Source organism: Desmodus rotundus, chromosome 5, assembly GCF_022682495.2.
Source record: "Desmodus rotundus isolate HL8 chromosome 5, HLdesRot8A.1, whole genome shotgun sequence".
In the NCBI taxonomy this organism is placed as follows: domain Eukaryota; kingdom Metazoa; phylum Chordata; class Mammalia; order Chiroptera; family Phyllostomidae; genus Desmodus; species Desmodus rotundus.
In genome coordinates this window covers 154869068-154882612 of record NC_071391.1, presented here as the reverse complement: position 1 = coordinate 154882612, position 13545 = coordinate 154869068, and the positions used below count along the sequence as shown (strand labels likewise).

Below are 13545 nucleotides of genomic sequence, written 5' to 3'. Positions count from 1 at the left end.
TTCCCTCCCTCCCTCCCTGGAGAGCAGGCGGCAGCTTCCAGGTCCTGGTGGGCCTGCCTGTGGTGCTTGGAGCCCTTCATGGCCCCCCCAGAGCCGGCCTGCTCCCCCACAGCAGGCATGGGCGCACGAGCCCTGCCCCCAGACAGCCCAGTAGCGGCTGGGGACAGCATGCCGCCTGGGGACGATGTGTTTGCCTGCCCTTGTGAAGGGAACGGCTCTGCTTTCTGCCGCCTGTAATTGTTACCATCTGTTTCCCTCCGTCGTGTTTGTTGATGTTTTCTCATTGTAGAACTGAAACGGGTCAGACTGGACGCGGGATCAGGGAAATGGGTTTAGGAGGGGAGCTCGCAGTGGCCTTGGGGGACTCTGCTGCAGAGCCGTGGAAGAGAGAAGATGCTGCGGGGCAGGCGGGGGCATCTGCCAGCACCTCCTGCCCTGTGGGGGCAGGGTTCTGCGTGTGTGTGCAGGGCTGTGGGCTCCGTGTGTCAGCAGGTGAGTGCGTGTGTGTGCACGCGTGCGCTGTGTGAGTGTGTGTGTTGCCAGAGGTTATAGAGCGCATATGGAGTGAGCAGTTAGTCTTGGCCTATGTCTGTGACGGGAAATGACTATAAATTCGCCCCCTCTGAGCAGTGTAGGTGGTGACGCCAGCAGGGACCTAGAGGAAGATGCTTGAGGGGCCAGGCTTCCTGGGGGTATGCAGAGCCCCCAGGGGCCATGCTTGCAAGGGGTCCTTGGCATTGAGGGTGAGCCGCACGTGGCTGCCAGGGACATCCCTCTTGGGGACACTTAGGACCTGAAATTCTCAACGCCCTCCCTGCCCCCACCTCCACCCCAGAGCTGAGCTTCAGGCCGGGAGGCACCGGTGTCCTGCCAAGTGCCACAGGGCTGGAATTGGCTTTCTGAGCCAACAACACGGAGACCTTTCAGCGGCCGTTCTACTGGGAGTTTTGAGTCAGTGCCTCGTGCCTCCCTCTTCCTGCTCCCAAATAGCAGTCACCCTAGACTCTTGGCTCCTAACTGTTGTTATTTAGGCCAAGGAAGGGTGCCCTGTGACTCTGCCCCTGCTAACTAGGACTACAGGCTTAACATGGCTCTACGACCTTGACTTGCAATTCAGATCAGCTGCCACCGGAGCTTGAGATACCCTGGCTTTGGTCACATGGCCAAACAGCGAGGCTCCCCGTAGACATGGTGTGGGGAGCAGGATCCAGCCTGCGACCCTCTCTTCTGTCCCCCCTTGGTAACAACAGTCAGCGGGGGACTCTCTGGTCCCAGCAACCCAGAGAGAGCTGATATACAAGACTGTTTTCAACGTGGCATCCTTCTGGCATTCTTGGGGCCCCTCCTAGTAACAATCACTGCCATTTGCTGAGCCCCAGTTCTGCCCCAGCTTCTGTGCGGGGCCCTGGAAGCAGAGGATTTTCGCTCCTCACTGAAATCAGCCTTTGGAAGAATTATCATACTGGTATTACAGATAAAGAAGCAGGATGCTGAGAGGTGAAATGACCCGTACAAGGTCACAAGGCTAGTTAGAGGTGGAGCAGAACTTGAACCCAGACCTTCCAACTGCCAGGCCAGAGCTCTGATGATTATGGAAGAGGAGGCACATTGGGAGACCCATGCACTGTCAGCTGGAGGACAGATGTGTGGCCACCCAGGCCGGCTGGGTCTCCAGAAGCTCTCGCTTGGGTCCCACTCTGCCACGCCTTTCATTCCAAGTTTTCCTCCCTCGCAAGCCCCCTGGCGTGTGCTCAGCCTAACCACACAAGGCAGGGCATTTAACTCACTCCCCTTGCTGTGAGGTTTAGGAGTGAGCCAAGGAAACTTCTCGTGTCTGCATATTTAAGCGCTTTTATTAAGTGGAACAAGCTATTTCTGAACACGAGAGTGGCCAACAGCCTTAGAGGAAATTAAAAGGAACCATGACAATGGAAAATTGCACAGGGCCACGGCAGATTCCCCGGAGATAAATACAACAAGCCTTTCAACAGCATTCAGGGGAGACTGGAGATCATGGAGATTATGTTGTGAGAGGGGAAACAGCAAAGCACCAGAAAATTAGAGCGCAGGCTGGCAGGAGAGCCAGCTGTATGCTGGTCGGGCCTATGGTGTCCCTCTGTTAAAACACCCCACGCCGGGGTCTGGGGGACAAGGTGGAGAGGAGAAATGACAGACAGATAGGTCTCCGCACAGCTCAGCGAGTGTTTGCTGAGCACCCACTGCGTCCCCCAATTCATATGTGGAACCCCTGACTCCACCGGGATGGCATTCAGAGATGGGTCCTTTGAGAGACAATTTGGTTTGGATGAGGTCATGGGGATGGGGACCCCAGGATAGGACTATGAAAGAGGGAGAGACTAGAATTCCCCACCCCGCCCCTCTCTCTCTGCCATGCGAGGGCACAAAAAGAAGGCAGCCAGGAAGATTTCTCTTGAGAACCCACCCAGAACCCTGATCTTGGACTTCTCGTTTCCAGAACGGTTGTGAGAAATAAATCTCTGTTGTTATGTCACCCGGTGTACGGTGTTTTGTTATAGCGGCCGAGGTGACTGATACGGTGGGGAATGGAGATGGATACCCAGACCTTGGCTTCGGAAAGCTCCTGGGTCTTGAGGGCTATGAGCTGGCACGTCTGCGGGTTCAGTAGGTATTAGCTGGTACCGTTATGATTGCTATTCCTCCATCAGCCTGTGCACTCCCCTGGGCCAGAGGCTATTCATTGTTGTGTCTCCGGTACGGGCTAGCTTCTCGGTAAGTGTGGGTGAGTGAATGAATGATGCACCTGAAGGTGACGGGCCCCGGCACAGAATGGATGGGGCTGTGGTAGCTGGCGGTGCTTCCTGGAGGTGAAGGGAGGGAAGCCTTGGCCCAGGCAGTCTGGCCTCTGCTAAGGAAGGGGCAGCAGAAGCGGGTGTGTCTGCCACGCTCCCCACCCCCCAGCCCCAGGCCCAGGAATCCATAGCAAGCAGCCACAGGCAGCAAGTCCCGCAGCCCCCTCCACGGTGCTCCAAGCCCCATGCCCCCAGGAATTGGAGCAGTGGCTGCCCCACCCTTTCACCGAGCGGGGCAGAACCCTCACAGCCCTGGTCACCCAGAACCGCACCCCTCCCGCGTCACTGCCAAGGAAGAAAAGTCTGTGTGTCCATCTACCCAAGAGGGCTACTCCCCTGTGCCTCCCGCCCCCATCCACCACCTCCTAGGAATCTCACTGCTTTCCCTCTTGCTCCTGGACCTCCAGTGAGTTTAGATAGAATCCATCTGCCCCAGCAAGCTTTCAGGAGCCTAAAGAGATGAGCTGGTGCTCAGTGATGCCGTTTCCTTTAGAGAGAATCCCTTGAACCACCGCAGTTCTGAATGAAGGGAGCTGAGCTGCACCGTGGCCCGAGCAGAGAGAGGGTGCCGGGGAGCAGGGCAGATGGAAATGGAGGCCCCGGTTGTGTGCTTCTGGAGCAGTCCCCGGCAGAGCCTGTCAGTCCCGCTGAGCTCCCGGGCCTGTCGGGCCTTGGAACCCAGGCTCCAGTCCCGAGACACATGATCGGGCCTGGACTCGCTGCGGTGAACTTGAAGTCCCGGCAGCGAAACTCTTTTAGCTCCTTCAGCAGTGCCGCCCGGTCTGAGGAGCTCCTCACAGGGACACTTGTGCTGCGTTGTTTGTTTCTTTGTCCTGCCTGACCTCGGGGTGACCCTGACACAATCCTCCCTCTTGTTAGGCCTCTAATGAGGTCGCTGAAGACGTCTGTGTCAGCACCTCCGTGCTGGGCGTGAGAGTCGAGCTCAGTCGACTTCCCACTCGGAGAGTCGCTGCGCCAGTCGCTCGGCAGAGGCTTCAGAACTCAGAACTGTTCCCACGCGCGCAGGCGGGCCCTGTCTGGGATGAAAATCAGAAATGCTCTGTTCTGGCCCACGATTCAAAGGGTGGGTGGAGGGTTGGAGGGCTGGTAGGGGTTCACTGAAGAAGGGACCCTGAGAGAGTGCAGACAGTCAGGGGGACTCAGTCTTGGGGTTCTTCTGGCTCTGGGTGGGTCCTGCACCCAAGGAGGCCTTCGTTCATCCTAGAAAGCCCTCGAGGGCGGGTCTGGGACAGCCCCAAGGGGCAGAGGGGCCAGGCCAGCCCCTGACCGAGCTGTTCCAAAGGGCCTACTGCTTCCCCTGGGGTGGCGAGCAGCCACCTCCAGGAAGGCCTCCACAGCCTGGTTTAAAATTAATATTGGACACTCAGAGCCTCGGCCTCTGTAGGTCAAGCTGGAGCATCACAGTGTTCGGTGAGGGACCCACGTATATCTCCCCCCCTCCCCTTAGCTCAGCAGCCCTGCACACAGGGCTTTTCCTTACCAGACGCGTGAAGAATGAGTCTGCACGAAAGGCTCCCAGGACTGGCTGTTGTCGGATGTGTGTCTGTGCGTCTGGAGCTGACCCTGGGGAGGACAGGTGTGTCGTGGGCTCTGAGGCCGGGAGGTTGAGGGGTGGTCCCAGAGGCCCTGCCTGCAGGGCCGGCATGTGGGAGCTGTCCCATCAAAGGCGTGAACAGGGCTGCTCTCACCGTGCCTACCTTCCCGCCCACTCCGGCAACCAGAATGAAGGTGGGTCGCCCTGGTCCAGAGGGAGCTGCCTCATCACGAATGCCGGGGTGAGCAGGGCGCAGGCCGAGCAGGTTACAAGGCACACGGCCGTCGGGGGAGCCGTGAGGGCCAATGGAAGGGGGTCGAAGAAGGGCCCACCCCAGCACGGCAAGCAGGTGCCCCCCGCCCTCCCCCTTGCCTGTCCGTCTGGGCCACTCGCTCCCGCACATCACAGGCAGCTGCTGAGGGCCAGGCCTGCCCTGCACCTTTCAGCAGAATGAAAGGGAAGCTGCCTCTTTCTTTTCAAAGACTTCCGTTTGTGATGGGCTTTTTTTTTCTAGGTGATCTTATTTCAAAGCCCCTTTGAAAATTGTGTGGGTTTTGTAATGGATGAAAAGTTACTTGGAAATGGGACTAAGAAGTTTTCTGTTGAATGTTGTTAGAGGAAAGTTGAAAGCTTTGAGTTGAAGGTTCTGCCAGATTTATCATTTCTTTTGTGCACGAGGCCCATCCGCTGGGAGAGGTTTTGGCCTGGACAGGTCACGCGAGAGAGCGCGGTGCGGAAACCGCCCCGGACGCGGCTGTTTTACATGTGCGAGGGGAGCCCTCGGTGCTGAACTTTGAGCAAAAATGTCTCTAAGATGCAGGCTTTGAAGTTGGGAAACGGAAAGCAAATATACTTGCAGAATACTATAGGAAGCTGGGTCTCATCAGAGACAATGGCTGCCGCACAGGTGTTTCATGTCAGAAAGATTATTGTGAGAGAAGATACGGCCCTGAAGGTGCTGAGAGAGGCGCGCGGGGGACCTGGCAGGAGCCTGGGGAGTGTCCACGTGGGAGACCTGGCGAGAAAAGCCAGTGAACGGCACGGATGAGGGAGAGAGCTAGGAAAGCATTGTTATAGACGTGGAAGGGAAGGCGCTTCAAGAGGGATGAGGGAGGAAGTCAGTGTGAGGGATCTGAGAAACGGGCTGGGGAAATAATACTGATTTGGCATCAGGAGGGGACTGGTCATTTAAAGGGTCATTTCATGTTCTCGTGGAAGTGCTGGGGTGGGAAGAGTTCAAAGGTGACAGGTGAAGGGTAACAGGAGTCCAATAGCAGGTGTCCCAGCCCTGTGGAGGGGAACCGAAGAAGGGGAGAAGGCAGATGCGTGCTGAGACGGCAGCCGCAGTGGTCATAGGAGGAACTTGGAGGGGATGGGTGAACCCTGCGGTGCAGTGCCAGCCCTGGAGAGGGGCGCCGCCCTGGCCTGAGGCTGGAGAACTGGCCCCCTGGGAAGGGCCAAGAGCACACCGCAGGGGTTGGCGGAACACATCAGCGGCCTGGGGCCTAGGGGTCTGAAGGATTGGGGGACATGATGGAACCCCGGGGAGATCTGGCTCCTCAGCGCCACCATGCTGGTAGGATCACAGCAGGATGCCCAGTTGAGGGGGACACTGTGGAGGAAGGGGAGTCCGTGGCAGGCACCCTTGTGGGCACCAGGAGAGGGGCACTGAGTGCTACCCACACAGGAGAGCACTGTCTCGACGTGGTTACACCTGTTTACAGGGTGTCGAGTGTCAGCTGCAGCCGAGTGGGCTGGAGAGAGGGGCCTGGCACGCGCCGGCCCTCCCAGAGCACCGTGGAGAGTCTCAGGATGAAGTAGGGCGGTGAGGGCCCCAGGTCTGGCGCGCTCTGGCTAGGACGGCCCTTCTCCAGGCTGAAGACAATCACCTGGACAACAAAGGCGAGAGCACAGAACTCCTCACAGAAGGAAACCACGTTGCGCCCGTGCCTGGGGTGGATAGGAGGCGCTCAGTAAGTGTGAGCTGTTAGGCCGGCAGCCCCGTCTCACCTGTTCCCGGCAGTTCTTTATGGCTGGGTCCTTATGCTGACCCAGTGGGAGAGACAGCACAGGAAGTGGTTGGTGGTTTTGACTTAAAGTATTCGCAGGTGACCCTCAGGGCAAGACACAAAGGCTGGGAGCACAGGCCCAGGTTCGAGGCTGACTGCTGGCCTCTGCAGTTCTCTCTCCCACCCCAGCACGTGGGGGTCCTCATCACCCTGTCCCCTGGGGTCCCTCCCTCCTTACACAGCTCCCTTACCCACCCCCAAGACACATCCTCTCCCGCCACCCCCACCCGAGCTCCCAGCAGGAACACTTGCCCTCCAGAGACATCATCATATTCTGTAATATGATTGGAATCTGAATATATATTTAAAATGACAAGATTGAAATTAAAATTTAAATAAAGAATTACTTTTCTGTAAGTCGCTCCGAAAGCAGTAATTTAACAGCAAATTTATAGAGAAAGGTAAGCACGGGTCCTTTAAACCATCATGCAGTTTCCGGCACACGAGCCAGAAGTGTCTCAATTTAACACATCATTGGTTAGTATTATTAGAAATTTCATTGGGCCCCAGAGTGCGTTATGGTGCTGCTCCGAAGGGGGACCGAGGGCACTGGCCTGGGGCCCGAGGACCGAAGGGGGCAGCCTCATTAATGAGGGCAGGAGGGGGCTCCAGAGAGCACCCCCCAACCCCTGGTGGGACTTTAACTGCAATTATTCTCTTGTTTGTAGATTGGTAGCCATCCTGAAATGGGAATTGAGAGACTCATAAATATCATTTGTTCTTCCCGGAGGCCCCAGATTTATAGCTTTGGTGTTTGTCAACACGTCCTGCTGGCCCCTTGGAACCTAGGCCGGGGAACAGGAGTCCATGGGAACAGCGTGACCAAAGCGCTGGCGCCTCTGAGCCCCATGAGCAGGACGCAAAAATCTGTCCCAGCCAGGACCTGCCCGGCAGCTTCAGCTCTGAGGTTACCCTGTCAGGGCACAGGTGGCCCGGGAGCTTGGATGTCAGGCCCATCACTGTGCTGCTGAATGAGGACCACCTGCGACACCTGGCAGGCTTGTTCGGGAGCCACCTTTAGGGGTCCCCCATCCTAGACCTTCTGAATCAGAAGCTCTGGGGTGGATCCAGAAACCTGCATTCTTCACAGCCCCCTCCCCCAGATACTTAAGAGCACTCACGTTGGAGAACCCCTACATTGGAGAACCCCTAAGGGCAACAGAGGAGGTCGAGGCTGCGCCTGTGTGATCTGGGAAGCAGCACTCTCAGGCACGGCCCCGCAGCCCTAGAGAGCCGACAGTCTACGCGTGTAAACCCATGAGCTGTGAGCTAAAACACCTGGACACCAAAGCAACTCCTCCTAAGGCCTGAACTTCCTCCATCTCAATATCATCCCTTTAAGAATTGCCATCCTGGGGCTTCCCCTTTGTCATGCAAGGGCCACCCCCCACCCAGAGGCTGCCGCTCTCAGTCCCTACATACCAGTCTGAATCACTAAAAATGGGCTCCTGTCCATCCACATGGCAGGGCTGGACACCCTGAAGACCGTAAGTTCCTGGCAGTGGAAGGGATGCTGGAAAGGAAGTGACATGTCCACCCTGCATGGAGGGAATGGCCTACCCAGCTGCACTCAGTCCTGGAGCCGGCAGCCGCTGTGATGTGATCCCCCAGGGCCTGGAGGCACCTGAGCGTATCCACTTGTGCTAGGAGCTGGGTGGGAACCTGCTCCTGCTGTTCTCAGAGGAGACCTGAGAACCCTCCAGAATGAGAAGAAAAAGGGAATGACAGCATTCACCTCTAATGCTCAGCTGGGACACCAGAGCCTCCACCTTGCGCTCGCTCCCAAATCCACCTGCCTCTGCCACCCGCCTCCGCAGAGCGTGGGCTCAGAGCCGTGCTGGTTTCCTCACGTTGCCCAGCTCCCAGACTGAAATCTCACCAAGCGTGTTTGAGCATCAGGCCTGTGCCTGCGCCTGTGCTGTAGCTGCAAGGGAAGCTGGCAGAGCATGTTTTCTGGCATCCATCTCCCACCAGAAAAGATGCCAAAGGTCCACTTCAGGGCTCAGGCCACATCAGCAGTCCTTCATCGGAAGGGGCCCCCAGAATCTGGAGCCGGGGGTGTGGGGGAGGTATCACACCAAAGCTTGTCTTTCCCAAATCACAGGGAGTCGTGAGAAGAAACCCGGCTGTGGATCAACCTCGGAGTGCGGTCTGCCCCAGGTCACCATGGCTTCTCTGTTTTCATCCAAGGCCACTTGCCACCCCCTCCCAGCTGCCTGTGCCTGGGGAGAGGTCGCAGTAACTTCAGTTTTGCATTTATGTGATCACGGTCTCTGCTCCAGTTATGCTGCCTCCTCCCTGAGCGCCGACCCTCTCCTGGAGGTGGGACACAAAGGGATGCATATAAAACTGTGGCGTTTATATGTCAAGAGCGCCAGACAAAGGACTTTTGATCTTTTGCTGTTTTGCAATAGACACGTAGACTCTGTATCCTTTTGTTTTTCATGGCTTTAAACAACATTGTATAATAGCGCACGAATCTGCGCACAGACACTCCAAGAGGGCTTGGCTGGACCCCCTGAGTACCCGTGGTGTTGACTAGAATCACTCAGTGGTATGCCTCTGGTCACTGGTCTGGTCTGGAGGGTCTGAGAGACCAAGGCAGAGGCTGCGAGTCCTCTCAAAAGGCGGGGCCCAGAGCTGGCATCATGTCACAGCATCACGGTCCTGTGGTCGCTCTCCCAGCCTGGGTCATCCTTGCGGGTCCTCGGTGCAGGTGTGTCCCATCCCACCTGTGCAAACTCCTCAAGGGCGGGAATCGAGCCTTGACCATCACAGTGCCCCAGTGTCCAGCTGTGTTTCTGGCCAAGGGTGAGCAGGGAGGCGCTGTCTGGCCCATTTCACGGAGGTGAGGCCTGGGTGACTCTGGGCTCCGTGGAGAGGAAGGGCTCAGTCACTAAGAAGGGTGGGGCTGGTTGTCCTCAGTGACCCTTGGCGGAAGGCAGTCCCTGCCAGCCCTGTCAGCACCGTACAAATGACAGCAGTGTCAAGGCCTGCGCCCTGCACACCTCCCCACACGTGCAGCCGGCCCCCGGTGCAGCTCTGTGGGCAACATGTAACTGGCTCTGCCCGGGGTTGGTGGAGCACAACCCAGGGGCCCGGAGGCCTGCTGCGGGAGGAGCTTCCCCAGCCCCCGACTGGTGCCCAGCGGGCGCTTCAGTCCGTGCCGCTGCCTCGGAGACTTTTTCATCCATTAAGGACCAGGGTCTTTAGTGTTCTTCAGTCGCTGCAAGAAGCGGGATGCTGTCAGCCACTGTAAAAATGTGACCTTTGAGAATTTACAAGAGCCGATGCTTAAAAGCTGCTGCGTTAATGATGCATCTCATTAGCATCTCATTAAAGGGAAGCAGAGAGAAGCCTGCTCAGCCGGATGATGGGCAGATAGGGCCACTTTGAGGTGCCAGGCAGGAGGAGGGCTCTCTTCGTCTACCTCTCTCTGCCAAATGCCATCATGTCACAGGAGAAGCATGGCCAGGAACGCTGGGGAAAGGCCAGATATCTGGGTGGCTTCACTGATGTCCCAGCCTGTGGCAGGGGCAGGGGGGCAAGGGGAGGCTCTTGTCCTCCTACCTTCCTCCCCCCAGCCCAAGCTGTTGTTCTGCCTGGTTTCTGTGGCATTCTTGTGGGCAGGCAGCCCCCCTGGTGAGAGGTAGAACTCCAGGAGGCCTGGCGTTTGGGCCAGGGGTGGCCTGGAGAGCCTTTGGTGGAGTCTTGGGCCTTTGAACTCTGGGCCGTGGGGGAAAGGCTCAACAGGAGCCGGGCTCGGAGCTGGAGCTGCAGACCCACACACGGTGCCCCAGCAGCCTTCAGAACCCGGGAGCACAAGTTTACTGTGGACCTGGAGCCTTCTGCAGGAGGATGGCCCTGGTCGGGTGGGCTGACTCACCCCCGGATGTTCCCCTGCCACCCGGGCACCCGGGCGCCTCGGCAAAGCACACAGCCCATGTTTGTGTTTTTTCTGGAAGGAATAGAGGACGGAATGTTCAAGTCGTTATTTTAATAAAATACATAAAAATTCCTGAACTGCAAGTTGCACATAGCTTCAGAAGTTGCTGTGCCGGGTAGAATACAAGTGGCCTTTATTTATCTTCCCTAAGGAAAAAAAAAAGATTCTGTTTTCCTTCTCACAGCAGAACAAATTTCTTGCTTGTAAGAATGCGCTTGTAATACTCATGAAAGACACAGCCAGACAGCAAACCAGTTGTGGCCACTCCCAGTCACCCCAGCACCCCAGAGCCTCCTGCACCCCAGCTTCCTTCTGTTTGCGTAGGTAGCTGGGTGTTCCAGTCGGCTGGAACAAGTGACCCCAGAGCTGGGCTGGGCTCCCAGCAGAGGCCCAGTGCTTGTTTACTGAAAAAAACAACTAACCAACAAAGGCACACACGACTGAGTTGGCAGGAGTGTTTTGGAACCAACGTTAGGGCAAAAAACGGACCTCCTGAAGTTGTAGAGCTCGGAATCCGGTGACCTACTGCGAGCGGGAGACCCCAGCCGCCTCTGCTGGCGGCAGTGCTGTCGGTCCGTAAGAGCCCGGCCCAGGGCCTCCGACTTTCCAGAGCCCTCCCCTACCCTGTGAAGGTGCCAGGCAGGGCCCTGGAGGCTGATTCAGCAGGGCAGGGATGAGACTGTAGGAGGTCCCTGAGAACCAAACCTGCCTCTGCCCGGGGCGGGGGGGCCCTCCAGAAATCCCGGGTAGCCGAGAGGGGCTGCAGCGCCCCCTACTGGTAGGAGGGGCCGGTCTTACAGCGAAGGAGGGAGCTGCCTTCAGACCTCACCCCAATCAGGGCCCTGGATGAGACACAGGCTCTTCCCCCTCAGATGCCTCTGATTACAGGGAAGCACTCTGAACACACCAGCACCCCGAGAATCTGGGAATACAGGGGGGCTGCAGACGGGGCACGCCGCAAAGCTATTTAGAGAGCGCTCTAGAAGCCGCAACATTGCTCCATAAGTTCCGGAAGGCTGTAGGGGAGCGAGGCCAAATCCCCACCCCTGCAGCCCACCCGAGGCTCGCATCTGCCACCCACGCAAAAGTGGGGCAGGAGCCTCTGATAAGGAATCCTGTTTGTTGAATTGTTCTTTCCTCCGGAGAGCCACTCTTTCCCTTTGTTTCCCGCTCTGTTCACAGACGCGAAGCATCTGAAACGCAGGCCAGAGATAAAGTGCTGCCTAATGCAATTAGCTCAGTGCCGCCTACGGTCCTAACGGGACGAGGCTCCGCTGCTCCCAGCAGGCCCCAGTGCAGGCGCTGGCTGTCCTCGCTTTAGGCATCAAAGCCCCAGTCAGATCTGTGTGAACCCCCCTCCACTGGTACCCACCGCCGACAAACTACCCCCCCGCCCACCGCCCCCATCCGCTGCTTCGTGTCCTTGTCTGAGAAGCCCAGGAGAGGGCGCTGCCTGCCCCCCACCAGCCTGATTACTGGGTCAGCTTCTGTCAAAGGTCACCAGGACCAGGCCACCCCCGCGAGAAAGGTCTGCAGCTGCCCCTTGGGGTTCCTTTGGCCTTTTGTGACTGTCCCCACCCCCTCGCTCTTCACCCCCAAACTTGAGCCCTGGCTGAACTGCTGGGAGCCACATCCTGGTTATCCCAGTCTGGGGCTCCCCAACATGTTTTTTGGATTTTTTTTAAAGTATTATTATACAGGGTGGGCAGAAGTAGGTTTACAGTTATGAGTATGTGAAACAGGATTTATTCTTGTGTTGTTATTTATTAATTGTATTATTTTCCATACAAACAACTGTAAACCGCCTTTTGCCCCACTCTGTAATTATAGTGATAATAATGGTCATGACCATAGAAGGGAATTTGGCAAACACAGAAAAGTATAGACCAGAGAACAAAAGTTCCCCGTAATCACCCAAGGACAGCGTCCCTGCTAACGTTTTACTTTCTCCCTCCCACGCATATTGTTTGCATGGCGAGGTTCTTTTTATGTCTTTTCATGCCCTGCTTTCCTCGTTAACATTACAGTGTGAGCATTTCGCCATCTCGTTAAGAACTCTTAGTAAACCTGAGTTTTAACGATTACATAATATTCTGTCGTGAGGCTGTGGCTCAGGGAGACCAGAGCTGTCCTAGGGGTTGTTTCACCCTGAGGTTCATTTTTTCTTTGCTCTAAGTATCTAAGTTAGAGAGTCAGATCCTGGAGCTGGGAGCCCGCCTCCTTCCTTCCAGGAGGAATGAGGAACCGAGGGGCCTGGTGCAGGTGTTTCCCGCCTTCCCGCCCTGGTGGCAGCATGGGAGCTGTCCTGCCACTGGCCTGGGTCCCCACCCTCCCCACATCCCCTTTGAAGCAGGACTTATTGGGCCTCCGAGGCTGGTAGTTGAGCTTTGGAGAGCTGTTCACTCACATGTCAAAGAGCCAGGCATATGGTGGTGCTGAGCCCACAGGCTGAGTACACAGTTGGCGCTCAGCACACGCCCGCGGATGTTGTTGCAGTTTATTAATGGCCCAGGGGCCGGGGGACTTCACATCTCAGGGCAGAACGCTGTTTCCTTTGTGATAGCTTCAGTGGAGGGAATGGCCACAGAGGGTGGCCAGGGAGGCACTGCGTTGGGTGCTCCTGGAGGCTGGAGTTTAGCAGAGGTCACTACTGTGCCAAAATGCTCTGCAATTTCCCCTGGGACTGGACTTGGGCCAGGTCTCTGCCTCTGGCCCCGTTGCCCAGGCAGCAGGAGAACTGCTGAGGTGGTGGCTGGGGGTGGGGGGATGGACAGATGGATCCCAGGGCAGGACCCTGGCCAGGCTGTTCTCACCTTCCTGCTCTGCTTCTCCCCAGGCTCCTGGCATCTCCAAAGCGGACAGTCAGTCCCAGGGACTCACAACCAGCATCCGGTGGGGGCAGACGCCCATCAATCAGTCCACACCTTGGGACACTGATGAGCCGCCCTCCAAACAGATGAGGGAGAGCGACAACCCAGGTGTGTACTTCCTCCCACGGACAGAGACCTGTGCTTGGGCTGGGAGGGGCGTTAGAGCCTCCCTGGGCCCCAGCTCCTCAGCAGGCACTGCCCCACAGCCTGCAGCAGCCCAGACCTCAGACTGGGCTGAGTGGGGTGGGGGTGGGGGGTTGCTGTGAGCATTGTC

The 13545-nt window shown here is 57.1% G+C and overlaps 1 protein-coding gene across 4 annotated transcripts in view; it reads left to right on the top strand.

Annotated features, from left to right (window-relative positions):
• KLHL29 (kelch like family member 29) overlaps positions 1-13545 on the top strand; it is a 284614-nt gene that overhangs the window by 214811 nt on the left and 56258 nt on the right. For all 4 annotated transcript variants that reach the window (XM_053925110.1, XM_024552500.3, XM_053925109.1 and 1 more), the window contains one exon: positions 13238-13379. In XM_053925110.1, the coding sequence (XP_053781085.1) occupies positions 13238-13379 (142 nt within the window). The remainder of the gene's footprint in view (positions 1-13237; positions 13380-13545) is intronic.